The sequence below is a fragment of the Zosterops lateralis genome (genome assembly GCF_965231275.1).
Source record: "Zosterops lateralis genome assembly, chromosome: 6".
NCBI classification, from domain to species: domain Eukaryota; kingdom Metazoa; phylum Chordata; class Aves; order Passeriformes; family Zosteropidae; genus Zosterops; species Zosterops lateralis.
In genome coordinates this window covers 58,892,924-58,913,325 of record NC_139761.1, presented here as the reverse complement: position 1 = coordinate 58,913,325, position 20,402 = coordinate 58,892,924, and the positions used below count along the sequence as shown (strand labels likewise).

General features: G+C 52.2%; 1 protein-coding gene across 2 annotated transcripts in view; it reads left to right on the top strand.

Annotated features, from left to right (window-relative positions):
- The first annotated feature begins 914 nt into the window (after nt 1–914).
- Nucleotides 915–20,402, top strand: part of KDM2A (lysine demethylase 2A) — a 33,711-nt gene continuing 14,223 nt past the window's right edge. For both annotated transcript variants that reach the window (XM_083863911.1, XM_083863910.1), the window contains exons 1-10: nt 915–1,014; nt 1,331–1,358; nt 2,548–2,652; nt 15,755–15,893; nt 16,493–16,571; nt 17,760–17,806; nt 17,920–18,098; nt 18,834–18,940; nt 19,251–19,344; nt 19,822–19,975. In XM_083863911.1, coding sequence (XP_083720037.1) covers nt 995–1,014; nt 1,331–1,358; nt 2,548–2,652; nt 15,755–15,893; nt 16,493–16,571; nt 17,760–17,806; nt 17,920–18,098; nt 18,834–18,940; nt 19,251–19,344; nt 19,822–19,975 — 952 coding nt within the window. In that variant the 5' untranslated portion in view covers nt 915–994. The remainder of the gene's footprint in view (nt 1,015–1,330; nt 1,359–2,547; nt 2,653–15,754; nt 15,894–16,492; nt 16,572–17,759; nt 17,807–17,919; nt 18,099–18,833; nt 18,941–19,250; nt 19,345–19,821; nt 19,976–20,402) is intronic.

The following is a 20,402-nucleotide window of genomic DNA, read 5'->3' as shown; positions in this document are numbered from 1 at the left end:
AACCCCGTGTCCTGTCCCGCCAGGAATCCTGTCCCACCGTGGATGCCAGCACCCTCTGGGAGCAGAGAACTGATCTGGGGGCTCCCCTTCCTGCTGGCAGGCCAGCGCTGGAGGGTGACACGAGGTGACTGCAGGGTCTTCCACCATTAAAGTGACACAAAACTCGTCAGCGTGACACGGTCTCTGGGGCAGGAGCAGCCCCTGCACGGCCTGGGGGCATCGGGGACTCCATGTGGGTTTTGGGGACATGGGGTGGTGTTAGGGACATGGGGTGGGTGTTGGGATCACAGGGTCCCACTATGGGACCGGGATGGATGAGAGGCCACTGGGATGCGGTCATCTGCTGATTTCAAGTTGAGCATGTGTCCAAGTGTGTCCAGGTGTGTGCTGCACATACTGGTCTGTAGGGGTACCGGATATGTATAGTTATATATATATATGTTTTTATAAGTATTAATATATGATTATATGTAACCATATAGTTACTTTATAAACATCCATATGACTATATTTATCATCCATATCGCTGCATATAGTTAGGCTATAACATCTATACAACTATATATAGTTTATAAAAACACTGTTAATATCTACAATACGAAACTAAGGAGCTATATGTAGTTATGTAGGTGTGTGCATTCAGACCCCCATACAGGCGTGCCCAGCGGTGCGGGCAGCCGCGAGGCCTGCGAGGACACCGAGGAAACTCACGGCGGGGCGAGTTGAGCCACGAATCCCCCCAAAATCCCACCGGGGCTCCCCCTCTCCAGCCCCCTCCGGCAGGGGCATGACCACCGGGTGAAAGGGGCGTGGCCACAGGATGGGCCGCGGTTTTCGCTGGAGTGGGCGTGGTCATCCCCAGCGGCGCGCGCGCGGGGCGGGGCCGGGGAGGGCGCGGCGCACGCGCGGCGCACGGCTGGTTGAGGGGGGGAGCCCGTGCGTGCGGCGCGTGCGCGCGGCGTCGGTGTGTATGTGAGGCTCTGACGGGTTCAAAATGGCGGCGGCGGCTTCTGTGTGAGGAGGGGGAACCGCGTCCCGGCCGGGGGGCGGCGTCGCCGGTGGGGCACTGCGCGGGTGGGACGGGGCGGGCGGCGCCCGCGGAGCCCCGGCACTCGGCGGCGAGGGGGGTGCGGCGGTGGTGGAGGCGGCGGCGGTGGCGGGGGGACGCGGGCCGCGGCGGCGGGGGGCGGCCGGCGGGGCTGTCAGCGCCCGCTGCCCGCGCCGTGAGCAGCGGGGCCGGGGGCGCGGTGGGGCCGGGGCGCGATCGCTGCTGACCGAGGGCTTCCCCCTCCTCCATCTGTTCTGTTCCCCCCCCCCGTGCCGGCGATAGAAGAGGACAAAGGCGCAGGAGAGACCTGGTGAGCACCGCGGGGGTCACCGGCGACCCCCGAGTTTGTGCGGGGCCCCGGAGCGCGGCCGGGCGGGAGCGGGCGCGGGCGAGTCTCCCCTTGCTGGGCCTCAGGAGGCCGCGCCGGGAAGTTGGGGAGGGGGCGGCGGGTGCCGGCTGACAGCTCCCCAGGGACCATCCCTCCCTCCCTCCCGCCTCCCGTCCTGCCCCGGCGGGGGCGGGCTGGGGTGGCCCGGCGGGCCGGGGGTGGCCCCCTCCCCTGGCGGCGGGGCGGGCGTCCTGCGCTCCGGTTGTCCGGTTGTTTATAAACAGAGTTCAGCAAGTGTGGGGAAACTGCCTCCCTCGGCCGAGCCGGCAGTCCTGGTGCCGTGGTTCCCTGGGAGGCGGTGAGGGAAGGTGCTGGCGGGACTGGAAATGCTGTGGAAACCGGGGGTCGGGGAGGAGCAGGATGGAGCGAGTTGTCCCAACGTGCTCGTAGCGGTCCTGTAACGCTACAGGGGGTGCCGGATCCCCTTCCCCGATTATCCTCCCCGAAGGTCTGATTTAGGCATAGTCCTGGGGATTAAGAGCCGTGCCATACCCAGGCTTTGGTTGGTTTCTGTCTCTTTAAAAAAAAAAAATTGTAGGTGCCATCTAACGCCCTGGGAGGTTTTCCCAGGTTGGTGTGTGGTGTCACAAGGTGGCACATTTGGAGAGCTCAGCATTTAGGTCTCTTCCAGCCCGGAGTTAGATCTCTAACTGCTTCCCTGCTTGGGCACTGTATGTAGGGAAGATCCCATATGCCTTCCCTGATCGTGGGAGATGTCCTGTACCAATGTAGTTTCTCCCAAGTACCACAGTACAGGGTATCCCGAGGACAGTGGTTGTGTTGTTTGGAGGAGCTGGCTCTCCAGTGTTTAATTTTGGGGAAGCCAGGGTTTGACAGCACCTTCCATGGTTTTTATCCCACTGTGGGCTGGTGGTAGTGTGGAGCCAGGGTGGGAGACCTGCAGCTCCTGTTGTGTTACAGAAGAGCTGTGAAGTCCTTTACCCTGACATTTATTCTGAGTTAGAACAGGAGCCTTAAAAGCCGGGTTGGGCTTATCCACTGGGTTCTCTCAGCCCCCAAGGCAGGGTGGGGTTGGCCCCAAAAAGAGAAGGGAAGTGAGGAGTGTGGGCTTCCCCATGCCCTCCTTCATTGTTTCCCTCTGGCTTCCAAGGAGGAAGAGGACGACGACAGCAGTCCTGGCGTGTCCTTCTCGCTCTCTTCCGAGGAGTCGGAGATGGAGCCCGAGGAAGAACGGATCCGTTACAGCCAAAGACTGGTCAGTGGTGGCCTTCAAACAGTCCCGTTCCAGTTGGGGTTCTGTTGCAGCTGGAGAAGGGGGAGGCTTTTCCTAGCAGCAGGGTTAAACAGCCCAAACAGGCTGATGGTGGATGGATGCAGCCTGTGCAGAGGTGTGGGCTCGGCTTAGGTGGCAGTGTGAGTCCTTTTGTATCACCAAGTTTGCCTCAATGAAGGGAATTTGGCTGCTGAGCTCTGGAAAGGGGGATTGGAGGCTGAGGATGGGGAAGGAGCTTTGGGATAGGAACATGAAACTGGTATCAGTGTAGTTTCTGTCATGACAGGTTTTTTCTGTGTGTCTGTGACAAGCAGAGGACCTGACATGCTGTGTGTTGCCATTCTTGATTTGAGTGGCTGTGAAATCTGAGGGAACCAGCTCCAGCTTCGAGCTCCAGTTTTCCTGTGTCTCTTCCCAGTGTTTTCTTTTGAAGGGAGCTGTTCCAGCATTCAGGTCCCCTGTCAGGAGCCCTGGAGTTTGTCCTGCTGTTTGCTGGGACTGCATGAGTCCAATGGTCTGGGAATTGGGCTGTAACTGGGAACAGCTTGGGAGCAGTTGCTCTTAGAGTGATATTCCCAGAGATCCCAGGGAAGGAGGGAAGCTGCTGTATCTCCCACAATGTATTGAGGCAGTTGCAAACCCCTGGGGGGGCAAGTGGCAGCTCTGTGCTGGAGTCCCTCTCTGAGTCACAGCAGTACCTGTACCCTCACATTCAAGGTGCTGCCCATAAAGGTAAATCCTTATCCTTTAATTCTCTGTAATCATTTGGTGTGAAGCTGGGTGGTTCTTGGCATTAAGCTTCATCCTCAAGATGAGCAGTTCTGGGTGCTGGGGAGTTCCCGAATGCTTTGGTGGATGTTTTAATTTGGCACCAGCAGCAGTCCCACCTCCTCCCTCATCCTGACATATTTATTCCCACAGCTGTGCAGGATGCAGCTCAGGGTGCTGGTTAGACTGGGGAGTGATCCAGGACTAAACCAAAAGATCTGGATAAAGATATGGCAGCTGAAGGGGACTATCAGCCAGGAACTTGTCCATTTAAAAACACTTGTTATCTCTCAAATAAGACTCAGGAGGAGTTGGTGTCCTGGTGCAGGTGGGCTGGGCTCCAGCAGAATATGCTAAGCTGGATAAATGCCTGCTGATGAGCTCCGTGCTTAGGGGGTTTGGGAAGGCACATGGGCAGCAGGGTGAGGCTCACCTGGACTTGTGTGGCCTCGTGTGCTGTCTGTGCTGGCCTGAGGCACAAAGGACGAGGCATGATCCCTGTGTGGTGGGTGAGGCTTAACTCATACCTCCTGCCATGCTTTTCCTGGAAACTTCCAGCTCATTACGTGCTCCTGCTGTGTAAGTGATGATCTCTTGCTGAAGGACCCTTAAAAGATGATTATTTTTCTTCTGTAAAGTATGATTTGACTTACTCAAATATCCCCTTTGAATACTGGGAGCTGGGTGAGTAGGCCTAAGTGAAAAGTTCCAAGCAGGAAAGTGGTGAGCTGGTGGTACAGTGTGTTTCTGCTGCTGTCAGCTGTGTTTCTGGTGTGTGACTGGGGCTCAACTAGCAATAAATAAATGTATTTTATAAAAACCAATCCAGGTGTGATAGTAGTCCTACCTGCCAAACAGCCTGGTCCAGAATAGTTTATGGTGGTGAAGGGGCTGAATTAATTGTATGGTTTGATGGTACCATGTGAGATGGCAGGGGAAGTTTGTTCTGTGGTGTGTCAGGTAATCACACTGACAGCATCTTTTTCCTGACTGGTTTCCATCGGGACAGAGAAGAAATCTTGAGTGTTCTGTGTTATTTTATTTAATTTGCACTAATGTCACCTACCTCTGGTTCAGCAAAAATCTGATGTATGTCTGTTTCCTGAATGAATTTATCAGTGTTGGTGAAACATCTGGGTTTGGAGGGGAAATTCACCTCTGCTTCAGGTGTGGTCATGTTCCTGCAGGAATTCTGTGCCCGTTCACACACGCCTGTGTGGCACAGTGACACTTTTATTAGGTGGATTGCACTGCCCTAACTGTACTTGCTTCCTAGTTCAGGCTCTATATCCATGACTCCCAGGATAACACAGGTCTGGGTGAGTTGCTCTGGAACTCAGGGATATCACTGGGAGGATGTTTTGCACCCATCCAAGACCATCTGTGGGAGAAGCTGTGTCCTGGTGAGCTCTGGGAGGCTCACACAGGCAGTGGGTGCTGCTGAATGTGGAGGGGACCCAGAGGAGCAGGTTATGAGATAGGTGTTCCTTAGCCAGGCACTGGGAGCAGTGGAGATGGGACTTGCAGGCACTGTGGAGTAGTTTCATGCTAATTCTGTGTGAATGTTGTTCTGCCCAGCTCCCCAGCGAGGCAGTTCTCAGGGCTTGGGCTGAGGTGCCAGCATTTCAAGCTGGAGTTGCGTGTTTTGCAGGCCCTTAACTGAGGAGCTGAAATGCTCTATTGTGTCCTGAGCCTGAGTGACAATCCAGCCCTGGCACTAACAATGCCACGGTCCCTCTCTGAGACTTGGAAGTCTTTGCTGGCTGTCACTGGGTGGTTGCACCCAGCTCATGTCACACCAGGCTCTTGGGCACCCCACGAGGAGCCTGGACTCCTTGAGGGCGCTGGAGAAAAAGATCCATTGGCCTGCTGCTCACAGAGGCTGCCTGCACTTCTGCAGAGCAGTCCTGCCGTATTCCAGGCTGCTGGAAGTGTGAGGAAATCTCACCTTCTGCCTGCTCCAGGGCTCATTTTGGTGGGCCTGTGCTGTGAACTGAGACTAGCAAGGCCCTGTGAATTGCAGGCTGGGATTAGCACATTACCACAGTGCTGCCGTGTACTTGCAGTGACAATGTTCAGGGTGAGAAATGAACGGCAACAGCACCAGATCACTTGGGAATGGCTTGGGAGCACAGCAGGAGAGTGCCATTATCCAAAGGACAAATCCTGCCCATCACAGCCTTCCCACCGGTCTGTATCTCAGGGTGTGGCTCCCAGTTAGGACTGCCGATGTAGCTGAGCTGGTTGAAGAAGTTTTCTCCCTCCCTCGGTGAGCACCTGGGAGCTGATGGCCCTGAGGTGAAAGTTGCCTCAAGTAACTGTGGATAATGCCTTGGATGGAAGTCGGCAGGGGGGAGGCATCTAATCCCAGCTGTTGCCTGTGCTGGAGTAGTGAGCAAACCTGATGGGGCTGGAAGTCTGAGATGAGGAGACAGGGTGGGGTAGGAACCTCTTAGACTGGCTCTGCTGCTGGAGAGAGCCCGAGGAAGAGCTTCACTCTCCCTGGGGGCTGAGCCACAGCTCCTGCTGGGGTGTTGGCCCCGAGTTACCATCCCTGCCTGGGTGCAGTGCCACCCTTATTTTGGCTGTGGGAAGGGTTTTGACAGCCATGGAGGGAAATAGGCTGGTGGAACAGGAGACTCGAGTGCTGTGGGTGCTGGGGAATCTGGGAGGTGAGAGGGGAGCCCAGGAGTTAAGTGCTCTGTCCCATGGCTTGAGGCAGTCTGTGTCCTGCCTTAGCACTGCCTTGCCCTCTGGTGAGATCCTTGTGTGAAATTTGAGAGGAGACTCTGCCTGTCCCTACCAGCCAGGAGCCATGGCCTCTCCTGTAAACAGCAGTTACCAAACCTGCCCTTACATGTCGGTGTCCACGCTATCCCCTGGGAGAGTTCAGATGAGCTTTGCAGCATGTGGAGCCATCAGCTGGGGGATGGAGCCTGGGGAGTGTGCAGGACAAGGGTTTTCTTGCAGCCCTGTGTCCTGTGGAGTGATCTAAGCTCAACCCACGCCTGAGGGATGGCACTGCTGGCTCTGGCCAGTGCCCAGAGTCCCAACAGCTGGAATCTTGTGGCTTCCAACTTGTTTGTGTCCCTTCTGCAGGATGGATGGGGTGATGTCAGTGCAGGACACAAGTTGTGGGGCCCACACATGTTGGCAGGACACTTGTGACAGTTTTTTCTCACAGGATAGGAATAGATTGAGGGATAAATGGCCTCTCAAAGATGAGAGAGGGAGCAGGCTGGGGGCTGCCTGTGTCAGGTAAGATAGGAAAGGAGGATGCAGCTTCCTGCCTTCCCTGCGTTGCTCCATCTTGAATGTTTCATAGTATCCCAACAATGGGATGCAAGGAGCAATCCCATCAGGTTCAGCACAACTTCTTGTTTGTCCTGTAAAGCTGCTCACTGCCAGGTAATGATCCCTGGAGATTGCTGGTGTTTGTTACTCCCAGGTATTGGGGGAGGGGGGGGGGGGGGGGCGGGTGACAGAGGCCAGTCCTGCTGGATGCTGGCTTTTCCAGGGCTGCTCTCACTGATTTGGGACTATATGAGTGTGCTGGCGTGACCCTGCCTATTTTGCTCCCTGCAGATATTGAGCATGGGGTGAGCCCCAGGCACTGAGTGAGAATTTAGGTGTTTTTACATCACCTGCTCCCTCTTCCCCACGTTTGAAATGTGACACTGGCAATTCCTGTCAAGCCAAGCTCTTTCCTGGAGTTCCTCTGTGCCCTGTGTGAAACCCAGCCTTGGCCAAATGTCCCTGGTCTGCTGGACACACCTCAGCTGCCCAGTCTAGACAGGACCCAGGCAAGAGGGGTAATTAATCTCTCCCACATGCCTCAAACTGGAGGCACTACAAATGAGTCATTCCAAATGACCCAGGTGTAATAAATGAGCTCTAAATAATTCAGAGGCTGTTCAGATTTGGTCTGGGCAGGGCTTTGGTGGAAGCTAGCAGCAACTGAAGGCTATTCTTGGAAAGCTTTAGAAATCCCTGTGAGCATTTAGATCCTGCCAGATGCATGACTGTGCTGGTCCCTGGGAGAATATGTCCCTGAAACCAAGTGGATGCTGTTCCCTGTCAGCAGAGAGGGATGCAGGAGGTAAATATCTGCTGGATTCTTACTGTCCCAAGCCTGGCTGTGCCCTGAGTGTGTTCCTGGAAGCTGCAGTGCTGGCTAAGCAAGGAGCCAAACACCACAGGAGCACTGCAAGTTACCTATGAGTTACCAAACAATCTCTGCAGGCTTCATTTATGTTCCTGTAATAACCAGGAATAAACTTTCCCGGGGTTATCCCAGCTGGAAGTGACACTGACAAGTCAGGAGAGCAGTCCCTGTGCCCCCAGTGCCCTTTTAGTTATGTCAGGAACCACCCAGATTTACAGGTTTGGGGGGGAAAGGGCACATGTGGGAAAATGGTGATATGCTCAAAAGGTGGAGAAACAAGGTGCTGCCCTAATCTTGTCCTCTGAAAGTGTATAAAGGAAGCAATTCCCTTCAGGATGAGATCTCTGGTGCTGCTGCTGAGGGAAGAGTGTTGCTGATTCCAGAGGAGGAAATGATGGCTGAGCCTTTAGGGGGCTGTGAGGAACTTTGGTGTTGGTCTTCCCTTCCCACAGTGGCCTACACTCCCTGTGCTGCTGATGCTCCCTGTTTACCTCTTTTCCCAGTTCTTGGGAACCAGGTGGGGAACATCCATAGCTGGCTGTGGGTGCTGCTTTCTGCCACTTGGAGTGGTTCAGGTGAACCTGATGGCAAAGTGTATCTTGGGAATCCGTGATTGGGAAGAGGAGATGGAGCTGTTGGACAGGGGTTCTGTCCCGTTCCTGTGTCCATGCTTGTGCATCTCTGTTGCTGTAGCAACAGCTCTGGGAGTAAACAGCAATGAGCTGGCTGTCCAGGGATTCTGAATCCCTCTGGAAGTTCCAGGAACTTGAACCAGAGAAGTTTTTGGGCTGGGCTCTGCCCCAGGTTGCAGGGTAGTGCATTTTCCATATTTTAGCCATTGCTGTGTACATAAAAGAGTTTTAATAAAGCTGCCCCCACATGCCCTTTTAGGTCAAGCACAGAAGAGGCTCCGTGAGCTTTGTTCATGCTGGTCCTCAGGGCTGGGAGCTCAGGGCACAATCCCGTTGTGTTTTAGCCAGTCCTGACAGAGTTTGGGAGAAAATACCACATGAGAAAAGTCCTCCTAGTTCTTCCACGTACCCCTGGCTCCTGGGAGCAGTAATCTTGGGATCGAGCTGAGGCAGCTGGAAGTTGAAAGGAGGGCTGGCAGTGCATGCTTCTTTAAGGTCAGGCTGCCTCAGTGCCTTTAATTTGCTGTGCATAAATATTTCCATGTGTCACTGAGCCCCTTTGCCCCATTTGGAGTAAGGAAGGGAAGAGTGCTGAGCTCCTTATGGAGGAGAGGGGGAGGGAGTGTGTGCAGGGACGGTGTAACAGCACAGAATCCAGAGGAAATATCCTTCCTAGTAGCTGGATTCCCACATTGTCCATCTTCTTCCCAATGGCCCTGGGTTGTTTTCCCTCTCCCTGAGCATCCTCAGCCCTATAGCCTGCAATGCAGCCAGCCTGCTGCTGTTCCCTTTAAAAAACAGTGTCAGCTGAGCAGGAATTGCAGTACAAACCTCAAAGCTTCCTGTGTTTTTGTTATCCCAGTACTCCTGTGGTCCAGCCTCGCTCAGGCTGGCTGATGGGACAGAACTGGCAACAGGTTTTGGCAGAGCTGGGTTGGGACACTGAGAAATTTGGAGAGTGAGCACTTCCCTGATAAAATCCAAGCTAGTTCTGTGATCTCTCAGTGTGCTGGAGACAGAGAGGTCCCCAGCAAGGAGTGAAGTCACTCGGGACTGACCTCCTGCTACTGGATCAGCTGCACCTCTGAGTACATATGGCACTGTCTGTCCCTTGTCCTGGTCTCTGCCTCCTGGTCTGTGTGGGCTCAGTGGTGGGAATATGAATTAAATGTGTATAATTTTCAAGCCAGCCTTTTTTGGAGAAGTTTGGTCTCTTTTGTTCCATTTGGGAGAGATTCTGTTGCCTTTCTGCACAAAGGAAAAGGAGGAGCAGAGCTAACACTGCTCATCTACCTGATTGCATAGGGCCTGTGCTGGGGACACCAGGCAGGGAAAGGGCTCCATGCAGGTTTTTTTTTCCTTGTATTTCTTCTGATTGGGAAGGGGTGGGATGTAATTCGAGGGGTTTTCTCAGTCTTCTCCAGAAATGAGGAGGCTGAATGTCGAAGGGTGGCTTTTAGCACTGAGGGTCAGTGTTCAGCCTTGAAATGTGTGGAGAGTTAGGTGGTCCTTCAAGAGCTTCTCCAGGCTTTCATGGAATCTCCAGGCAGGATTTGTCCAGGTGCCATGGCTGTTGGTGGAGATGGGCACTCTAGGGGTTGGCAGTGCCACCAAAGCCCGTTGGGACAGTGGCTGTGTGTGACAGAGGCTGCAGATGACTGGAGTGAGGAGCCGTATCCTTTTGTAGGAGCTGCACTTCCTTTTTGGGACTGCTGCCAGAGCTGCCCATCTGTGATCTGATCTAGCATGTTCCTCTGCCTCGTGGTTTTGCTGCTCTGGCTGGTCACTGTGTGGTTTGGGAGCAGCTGTGGAGTCTCTTTGGCCTCTCCCTGCTCCCTCCCCACCTGCCTTGCTCCAATTCCCCAATTACTCCTCACGTGCATTCAATTTTGTAACCCAAAAGTGCAAACCAAAGCGTTCTCCCCGGTCATTCTGAAGTGCTGCCAGCCTTGCTCGTGATAGGAGGAATCCCTCCTGGAGCTAGGAAGGCTGGAAGGGCTCCAGCTTTGTGTAGATGCTGTTTGCTCCTCAGCCTGGTGCTTTGAGTCCGTCTTTGTCCAGGGTTGTGCCACCTGGGATATGCCCATCCCGCACTCCAGGTTTTGAGAGAAATGGGAGGTGGTGAGGGGCATTAAACCTGAGTTAAGTTCAGTGGGTTCCTCTTGTCCTGAGTCTCTTAAGGGGATTGTACTTTAGATCCTAAGTGGTGCCTGCCATATCTGGGGGAGTGGGGAGTCCGGGTTTGGAGGTGGGAGAGGCACAGAGGGCAGGAACCAACCTGCTGCCTCTATGCTGTGCTCATGCTCCAGAGCTTAGAGCCCAGCCCAAGAGCTGAAGTGGCAGGTGCAGGCTTGGAGAGGAATATAGAAAGGAAAAGCTCTTGTGCTTAAGATAAGCAGTGACCTGGCAGGCTGCTGATTGGGTGTCATAATCTTGGTGCCTTGGTTCTTCACACTCTATCTGGAAACACGGGCAAGGGAGGATTTTCCCTGCATAGCCCATTCTGGCATTGGCACCTGCTGTGCCCTGGGTCTGTCTGATCACAGCCTGGCTGCATCCCTGCTTGTCCATCCTCCTGTCAGGCTGCTTTGTGTCTCCCTGGAGAAATGGAAGGTGTTCTTCCCACTTTGCCACTGCTAAAATTGCTGAGGATTCTCAGCCCGAGGTCTCAGAGGCAGAATTCTGGGTTTCCCTCAGGTACTTGCTGGAGATCAGAACACCCATCAAGAGATTTGAATGTTACAGGTCTGGATTTATCTGGACAAGAGCCACAGTTGTTTGCTGTAAAAATATGTGAGAAGTTAAATTCCTTAGGTGAGGAGAGTTGAGCTGGTTGATTTGTTATCAATTTGGGTGCATTTCAGCAGAGTAAACCTGCAAAGGGATGGGGTGAGGAAGAAATGTACTGGTAAGTCACCCAGTTCTGTGGATACACTGGGAGCCAGGGAGAAAAAAACCTGCAGCAAGATGAGGTTGGGATTGGAAATGGAGGTGAAACATTCCTGCATTCTTTATGTCAAAGGAGTAGAAGGGGGTTGTGGGGGGCTTCACATGGGCAAGCTGCTCTGGAAAGACAGCAAACAGAGGAAGAGGAAAAGCAAGGGGTGCTCTGGTCTCCTGAGGAGGAAGGAGCTATGGCATGGCAGGAAGAGGTTCCTGGCAACTTGGAGATGGAGCTGAGGGAGGGGATGGCAGCAGACAGGACAGGAAGTGACTAAAATACTGTGGTGTGTGTTGGTTTCACTCTTTAAATACATGAGGCTCTTTCAGCAAAAGGACGGCTTGTTCTTTTTTTTTTCAAATGTGACTTTGTACTCATTCTTCCCTCAAAAAAACCTCACAGGAGAGGAGTTCTCTGACTCTCTTCAGCTGACTGTCAGCTCCTTTGCTGTTAGAGGGAGCTGTGCCCCATGGAGGCAGTGCTTGCTGGTGGAAAGAGGTTTCCAAGGAAGGGTTTTGGAGAGTGCCACTTTGGAACTTCATGAGGCACTTTCCTGGAATCCTTGGGTGAAGGAGAATGCAGGTGAAAGAATCAGAACAGAAGGAATAGTTGTCAGCAGGATTAATAGTCATGCTTCCTATTTCCTCCATTAATTGAATGGTATCCATTCAGAGGAGGGTCAGAAAGGAATGGTGAAGGACAGGTATCTTAGGTGGGAATTGCTGGCTGTCTGGTCTTGGAGGATGAATAAACTGTCTTTATCTTGACCCTGCCTGACACAGAGAGAAAAGGTTTGGGTCACTTGTCAGTTCTTTCTTAGTAAAACTCTCAGCAGGATGAAAAATGTCTGAATCCTAAGAGAAAGCTGAGAAAACAAAGTGATATTTAAATATCTGCTTAATACTGAATGCTGAGGTTGTCTGACAGATAATGTAATGTGCCTGACTCTGGGTCCCTGCTTCACTGGAGCTGAACTTCACCCAGAACATTGTCACAGGTGGCAGTTTTGGGGACATCTGCTGATCTCATTTTGGGAAGCTGTGCATCCCTGGCTGAACTGGTTGATACTGGATGGGCTCCCAATACTGGAGTCACTCCCAGGAAGAAGCAGTTCTAGTCTAAGAGTCCAGGACTGTGACTTGTTCTCTGGATGAGCTCTGGGAATGTGCTGGGAAGGGATACTCAGCCAAGCCCCATCCCTAGCACCGGCTGTGGGACAAGGGTAGCCAGCTCTTCCTGGGAAGAGGTCAAACTTAGTGCTGTCAGAAGGATTTGCACAGCTCTAGGTGTGTAGTAGTGGGGGGGGGGGGGGGGGGGGGGGTGAGATTGGCATTAGCTTGTCATGGCTTTGCAGGTGTCACCTGTAGCCAGTTATTTTTCCAGGCAGCAATTCCCTGTGTGGCACATCGGAAAAAAAGGGGCTCTTGGAGCATCCCCTGAGCACATCTGTCCTCGTAGAGAGACCCAGTTTGGGGATGTGGGGTCTGTGGTTTCTGTCCCTGTGCTGTGAGGAAGCTGCAGACTCCAGGAGGGCAAAACTCCTGCAGATGCTGCCTTTCCCATAACGCATGCCTGGAAGCACAGAAGCCTTTCCTTCCTCCTGCCTGCTTTGGGGCCCTGAAATATTGTTTTTCCCCACCCTCCCAAGACAACAATGACATGAAAGCAGTGTGGCCCCGGCTGGGTCCGATGGGATGGGAGCTGTTTGCATTGTGCTTTTGGGTCCTCAGTCATGGCTGGGATCCTACTCTCCTCCATGCTGGGCCAATTAGGAGGCCAGACTCTTCCCTAGCCCATGGGAACAGGCAAAGCTGGGTGCTGGAGGGGGTTTGTGGCTGATGCCTTGCCGATGACAGGAGCAATAGGCTTTGGAATTTGCTCGGCTGGAGGACACAGTCCCCTTCCTTCTGTGTTTTGCATCCCTGTTTCCTCATTGCAAAGGGATTCAAGTTTAAGGTGTTCCTGCCTGTTTGCTGTTGTTTGCACTTCTGTGGTGTGGCTGCGTTATCATGGGATGGTTTGGGTTGAAGGTTCCAACCTGTATGCTTTGAAGGCTGTGCTGTGAAGGAGATCTGGGAAAAGAGTCTCAACAGCTCCCTCGTGCCATGGTGCATCTCCAGCATCCACCCATGGCACCAGTAGGATCCGAATCAGGCCCAGCCACATGGTCACGTTTCTGTGACCACAGATTCTTCTACACAATCCAGAGCCTGGCTCGGTGCCACTTCCAGAAGGACACACAATTAATGCCTGGTCATCGTGTCTGTGGCTGGAGCTGCATTCCAGCCCAGATATCCCGAGGTTTGTCCTCAAACGGGACTCACCTGAGTTCCAGTCCAGTGCAGTAACCCCTGCTCCTAGTTAAGTGTAGCCAAGGGAGTCAAATACAATCTGTTAAGGGATTGCTTTGGACATAGCTTCTTCTTGCCAGATTTTCCATGCCAAACCTTTTTTCCCCAAAAGGTGAGGTTTTGAATCCAGCAAGGACAAAAGACACACTTTTTCCTCTAAAAGTGAGTGTCTGGAGTAAGGCAGCAGGTCAAAAAGCAGCCTGGTCCTGCAATGAGCTGCCACCCACTTGATCCCAAAGCAGGTGAGAACATGGACTGCAGAACCCTCGTCTTCATCGTGCACATCCTCTGATCAGTGACAGAGCTGCCTGCCTGTAGTCCGAGGCTTGCCTCGGATTGGGAAAAGTGAAACCTTGGTCATATTGGAAGGTGATTCACATCCTTGCCTGGCATAGGTGTGCCTTGAACGTCTCTGGTGTGGTTTAGTAAGGAATAGGATGAAATGGGCCTCTCCCCAAAATGCTGAGTTCTTCAGGAAAAGCTGAGCGTGGGGTTGGCTCATTGTCTCTAAATCCTGCACAGTGCAGAGCCCTCTCTGCCCTGTGCCCTCATTTTAAAGCTGAGTGCCACACAGGCTTCATGGAGTCCGTGATTTTTAAAGAAAAGTGCTTTATGAGGTGTGCTAATCATCCATTATAACACAGTCATAACAACTCTGCATCTCTGACTTCAAGTTCTGATGCATCCCCTTGGAAAAGCCAGACTCAGTTTAAGGGCAGAGGGAGCATTTGGGAGTTCCAGTTTTTGGTGTGTTGCAGCCCAACCTTAGCAGCGTGAAATTCCAAGTGTTCCCAAGGAATAGATCACTTCTGCTGGTGCCACCCCCCTATGCTTTTAAAATGCATTTTCCTGCCTTTATACAAGTGTCTCTGTAAAAACCTGTAAGTAAAGTGAGTTTTTGTGTTGTTAAAAACGGGGAGATCCCACTCATCTTTAGTGATGGCCTAAGACAAAGGATAGCAGCCCTTTTCCAGATTGTTTAATCCTCTGAGCCATTGGACAGTCCCTGATTGCAGGATCTTGAAGACTCTGCCTGAAGTGCCCCATTCAGGAGCAGCCGATTTTTCCTGCCTGGCTGCTGTTTGTGTCCCTCCTCGCTCAGGTTTTTGGGAAGAGGGTTGGAAAGATGAGTAAATGGGCTGTTAACAGTAGGTGAATGACTCTGTCTTGATGGCAGGGGAACTCCCTTGTGCATCTATCAGCCTGCTTAAAACTGGGAGTTAAAATTAAATGTTGGAGGGGGTGGGGGAAAAGCCTTTTTTTGTGTGTGTGTCCCTACGTGCTCCTGCACTGGTTCATACAATTAATAATAATAATAAAAAAATATTTAAAGCAATGCTGCTGTATGAGGGAGTCATTCCTCTTTCTCCAGTGAGCTTACCACAGGCTGGTGCTGGTGGTGTTGCAGGGGATGTGACACTGCCCCTCCTGCTGCAGGCAGGTGCTAACAGCTGTGTCACCTCCTGCCCCATCGTGTCCCTGGCTGTCTGCTGGCCCAGCAGTTGGTGTGCACGCTTGATAAGGGGAACATCCCTAATTAGGGGAAGGCAGCTTGGCTAATTCAGAGCAGGTTTGCCTTTTATCTGAGGGGATTTAGAGAGCATTCCCACGCAGGGCTCTGCTCTCTGGCCAGGTGGCCAGCAGCTGGGGACAGTAATTTCTTCCAGATCCAGCAATGCCAGAAGAGGATGTGTGTCAAGAATCCCTGTACAGATGTGCTTACGAGACTCTCTAAAAAAAGCGTTCCTTCCACTCTGCTATTTTTCCCCACACAAACAAGGGAAGAAATCACCTTTTGTGTACAGGCACAGCCAAAGATGAAAACTTGAGATTTTTCTTTTTTATCATTGGTGTTCTGGCAGATACTTAAACTCACAAGTGCTTTTACCTCCAGTGCAGCAAAATACTGATGCACCTGTAAAAGTGGGGAACTGATTCTTTGCTCTTTGCCTCAGTTACACTAAACTCTCTCCCGTATTTCCGTGTTGGAATTCATTAGGAGTGATTATCTGTCTCTCATACAGCCCAATTAGCACAAATCTGTTTGGAGGAGGAGCAAAGCTGATGTTTCCGTGGTATGTTGTGGGTTCAGGACAGACCTGGGCTCCCCTAGAGGCCGTTGCTGAGCTGTGCTAGGTTGGGATGAGGCTCTGGTTGTTCCTCCTGGTCCATAGCTTCCCTTCCTGGTCTGTAACTTCTCCCTTCCTGGTGTTATCTCTCCCCTCAGCGTGGCACGATGAGGCGGCGTTATGAGGACGACGGCATCTCCGATGACGAGATCGAAGGGAAGAGGACGTTTGACCTCGAGGAAAAGCTGTCCACCAACAAGTTCAACTCCACTTTTGTGGTCTTCATGGAAGGCAAAGGTTTGTCTTGGGGCTGCTGGTCCCAGGGATTGTGTGGGGAATTGGCATAGAAGCTGCTTGCTCCAGAGAGCACAGAGCCAGTCTGCAGCTTGCTGGGACACGTGGCAGCCAGGAATGCGAGGATTTGCCCGGGTCAGCACCTGTAATTGCAGCCACATGTCTACCAGATCCTTAATTCAAGGACTGTGTGGGATGTCTCCCCTTCCTTTCACCATGCACATGGCTCCGTGGGATGGCTTTTCATCACACAGCCTCTCATGAGGATTTACCAGCAGGGAGGAGCACTTCTGCAAGGCATCTCTTGCCTGGCTCTGAGCTTCCTAGGGAAGTGAGCACCAAAATCCAGGCTGTTCACCTGTCAGGAACAGCCTGTTGGAGCAAACCCTCCTTAGGGGTCCTGTCTGAGGCTTATCAGCAGCACACACCATGCTGCCTCTCAGAACTGCTGCAAAGGAGTTCCAGGATTTCTGAAGGAGTGTACAAAAGTGAGGAGCAGGGTTGGACTAGGGATCCCAGAGGTCCTTTTCAACCTCAATGTGTCTATACTCCCCTGAAGGAGTTTCTCCTAAACCTTCCCTCTTCTTGTCTCCCCACACCAGACTTCACAGTTGAGTACATCCAGCGGGGTGGCCTGAGGGATCCACTCATCTTCAGGAGCTCGGATGGCCTGGGGATAAAGTAAGTGCTAGAAGCACGGAGTTGGGGGTGGCTGTGGCCCAATTCCTTCATCTCTCCACACTGTGTGGGATCTGATCCTGGCTCTCCCAGGCTGGTTTGACTGTGTTGTGTCCATGCAGTTCTTTATGTGCAGCAAGCAGAGAGAAATATCCCCCAGCTTGGTTATCCTGTTCTTCCTAGTCTGTTTGGACTGAAAAGGAGAGAACTGAATTGGCTGCAGGTGATCAGAGTTCCACCAAATGTCTGGAAAGTCCCACTGCTGCTCTGATGCAACGTCTGGCTGGGTTTCTTTCCTAGTAACATAGGCATCTACTGCCAAAGAGTCAAACAATTTGTAGTATTTCTGGCATTTTCCAGAATTCCAACCTGATTTTCTGAACTTCTAAGCTGCTGTCTGCCTCTTTTCCTGCAGTACATCCATTGAGGTTTGCAGCTCTAAGTGTAAACTGGGTCAGTGTTATTTGGAGGTTGATTTATACAAAGATCAGAGGAATAAATGACCCCTCACAAACTTTAAGAGCCAGTACCAGCAGCAGTGCTCTGAACTCCCTCAGCTGGCTGTGAACAGATAGGTGACATCCAGTGCAGGGTGTTCTGTGCTGGGGTGAATTGGTTAGGAGGTCGTGCCAGGCTCAGTTTAACTGCTGGGTGACTTGGAACGGTAGAGATTTGATACTGGGGATTACAGTGTGGCTGAAACTGGATTTCTCCTGAGCTTTTGGGTACTTTTCTGGGACAAGAGCTGCTCGAATGGCTGCCAGCCTGCCCTGCCTGTGACAGCAGTGTTTGTACAGAGAAGGGTGCCAGTACAAACATTGGAGTGGTTCTGCTGTGTCAGTGGAATATACTGCGTGTCCTGCTCCGGCCGTGCCTTTGGATTGGGATAACTTACACGAGCAGCCTTTAAAACGAGAGCTGGGATTGTTTAGTTCAAGGCCTGCTGGCTCCTTTGCTAGAAGTCACTGTACAAGAGCTCTGGAGATGGTACATCCTATTCCCAAGCTTGCTTCCCGAGCCAGAATTTTGTCCTAGTGTTTCACTCCAGTCCTGTGCCCCCAGAGATGCTGTTCCATGGCCTTCTCCAACACCAAAGCAGCACAGATGTACCTTCAGGGTGCCAATTCCTGGGTCACAGGGTGTGCAGCCAGAAGCACTTGATGTTTTTTTAGCCAGATGTTTGTCCCACAGGATGCCAGATCCGGACTTCAGCGTGAACGATGTGCGGCTGTGCGTGGGTAAGTGTCCGGAGCCACGCTGCACTCGCTTGTGTGGTTGGGATCTTTGAAGATCTCACCTCCTGTGGTCCATGGTGCACAGGGACAGTTCAGTGACGTGTCTGTTGTGGCAGGGAGCCGACGGATAGTGGATGTGATGGATGTGAACACGCAGCGGGACATCGAGATGTCCATGGCACAGTGGGCGCGCTACTACGAAACGCCGGAGGAGGACAGGGAGAAACTCTACAACGTCATCAGCCTGGAGTTCAGCCACACCAAACTGGAGAACCTGGTGCAGAGACCTGCTACGGTGAGCAGGGCTCTTCCTCCCACAGAGATCTGCTCTCCCTGGAAATCTGGAGGGGAGGTGCAGCCTGGCATTGGGATGTGGTCGAAGAGGGGCTGCTCGGAACATGCGTGAGCTCAGTGGGGATGTCAGTCTGGAAGCTGCTGGAGTTGATCTCCCAGTCAGGCTGTGGTGACCGTGGCCAAGTCCCTGGCCCACTCTGCAGAGAGATGGCCTGTTCACTGACTGTCAACAATTAAAAACATGAAAGTCTGAACTCTGCACATTGTGTCAGGGAGGGTTCCTGATGCAAAGTGCTGAAATCTCTGAGGGCAGAGGAGGCCAAAACTCGAAGTGTGCTGGAAGAGGGGCAAGAAGCTGTTTTGTGGTGGGAAGATGAGCTGTGGGAGGTGGGATGGATGGGATGAACATTCCCAATTCCCTCTGCAGTCAGCAGGTGGAAGTGGCAGCTGTGTGGGGCCAGTTACTTCTCTCTGTTAACTGCAGAGGGAACCTCAGCATCTCTGGCTATTCTGAAGCTTAGGGAGTTGAATCCCACCCTATGAGATGCTTTCTGGCATATTTTTTATGGAAGTCCAGAGCTGGCATCTGAACACCTGATCCTAAGTGCTTTATATGTAGGACTGTCTCAGTGCCAGTGGGAAAGTTTCTGGGTGTGGGGAAGGACCAAAACAGGATTTGCCAAAGGTTTTGCTGTGCCCCTTTTTTCTGTGCTCACGTCTCCTACCTCTGCTGTAGGTGGATTTGATTGACTGGGTTGATAACATGTGGCCCAGGCACCTGAAGGAAAGTCAGACAGAGTCTACCAATGCCATCCTGGAGATGCAGTATCCAAAGGTGCAGAAGTAAGTGACTTCCTGAGCTGTGGCAGGCAGCAAACAATCTCTTGCAGGAAAGCTGCTCAAGGAAGCAGCAGTTTGTACCAAGGGGAAGGGGGAGGAACAGTCTCCCAGCTTATTTTTGTGGGTGACACTTGTAAGGGCACTGCAGTCATTTATTTAATCCCCTGTAGCTGTGTGGAAGAGGGGCTGAGTGGCTTGTGACACTGCTCTGAGCCATTGGCCTGGGTTTGGAGGACCCATTCTCTTGGAATGTCGTATCTGCTCCAAAGATCACCATTCATTTTCACCTTCTCCTCATCTTGTTTTCCACCAGATACTGTTTGATGAGTGTCAAGGGCTGCTACACAGATTTCCACGTCGACTTTGGTGGCACTTCTGTGTGGTATCACATCCACCGAGGGGGAAAGGTAGGACAATCCCTATTGGGACAGCTATAGGTGCTTTAGGAAAGTGACTGTTGGTCTGTGTTTGTGTAAACCTTTGAGGAGGATGCAGCTCCCAGATAGCAAATTGTAGTCTTTGCGCCCGAAGCTTATCTATATTGCATAGAGTCAGGTGCCAATCCCTAGTTCAGGTGTGGCTCTAACATGGTAAATCTAACTCTGTAAATCTCCTTGTCACTGAGGTGGCTTTCCTGGGCTCTGTATCTCTTGACACTGATGTAAATCATACCTTAAAAAGCACCCCAAGCTCAGGCTACCTGTAGCACTCAGTGTGTCAGGCTGAGAAAGGTCTTGCTTGTCCTCTTGAGGGGAGCCGCTGTCCAAGTCATTTTGCTGGGAAGTCCTCAGGGAAAGAGGCAAGGAAGAGATTCATATGTTGGGAAGAAGCCATAGCTGTTCATTATGTGATGACTTACATAAGCATGTTGTCTTTATTTGCAGATCTTCTGGCTGATCCCTCCCACACCCCAGAACCTGGAACTCTATGAAAACTGGCTTCTCTCAGGGAAGCAGGGAGACATTTTCCTTGGGGACCGAGTGTCAGAGTGCCAGCGCATCGAGCTCAAGCAAGGCTACACATTTGTCATCCCCTCAGGTACCCTCAGGGTGGGCAGAGGGCATCCTGCTTTTGGCCAGGACTGTGGCAACAGAAACTCCTGAATACTGGCAGGATTTAGCTCCCTCATGAGTCACTGGAAGAGGGACATGTGATATGGCTCTGTCCTTTTGCTTGCCACCTCCCAAAACTTGCCTGTGATGGCATTGTGGATCCAGCCCAAGTCTTAGGAAAGCTGTGGCTGGCTCACATCACATTTGATTAATTATTAAAGGAGGCTTTTCCAGACCCTGTCATGTTGACACATGGAGCAGTATAGGTTCAGGAGAGGCTGGCCCAAGGCAGCTCCTCAGCTTCCTGGGTGTCTCATGACACCACCAGGAACAGAAAACACCAGGGATTACACAACTCACTCATTTGAGTCCTGTTATCGCAACTGACACTTCTTCTGAACTGAGTGGCTTTG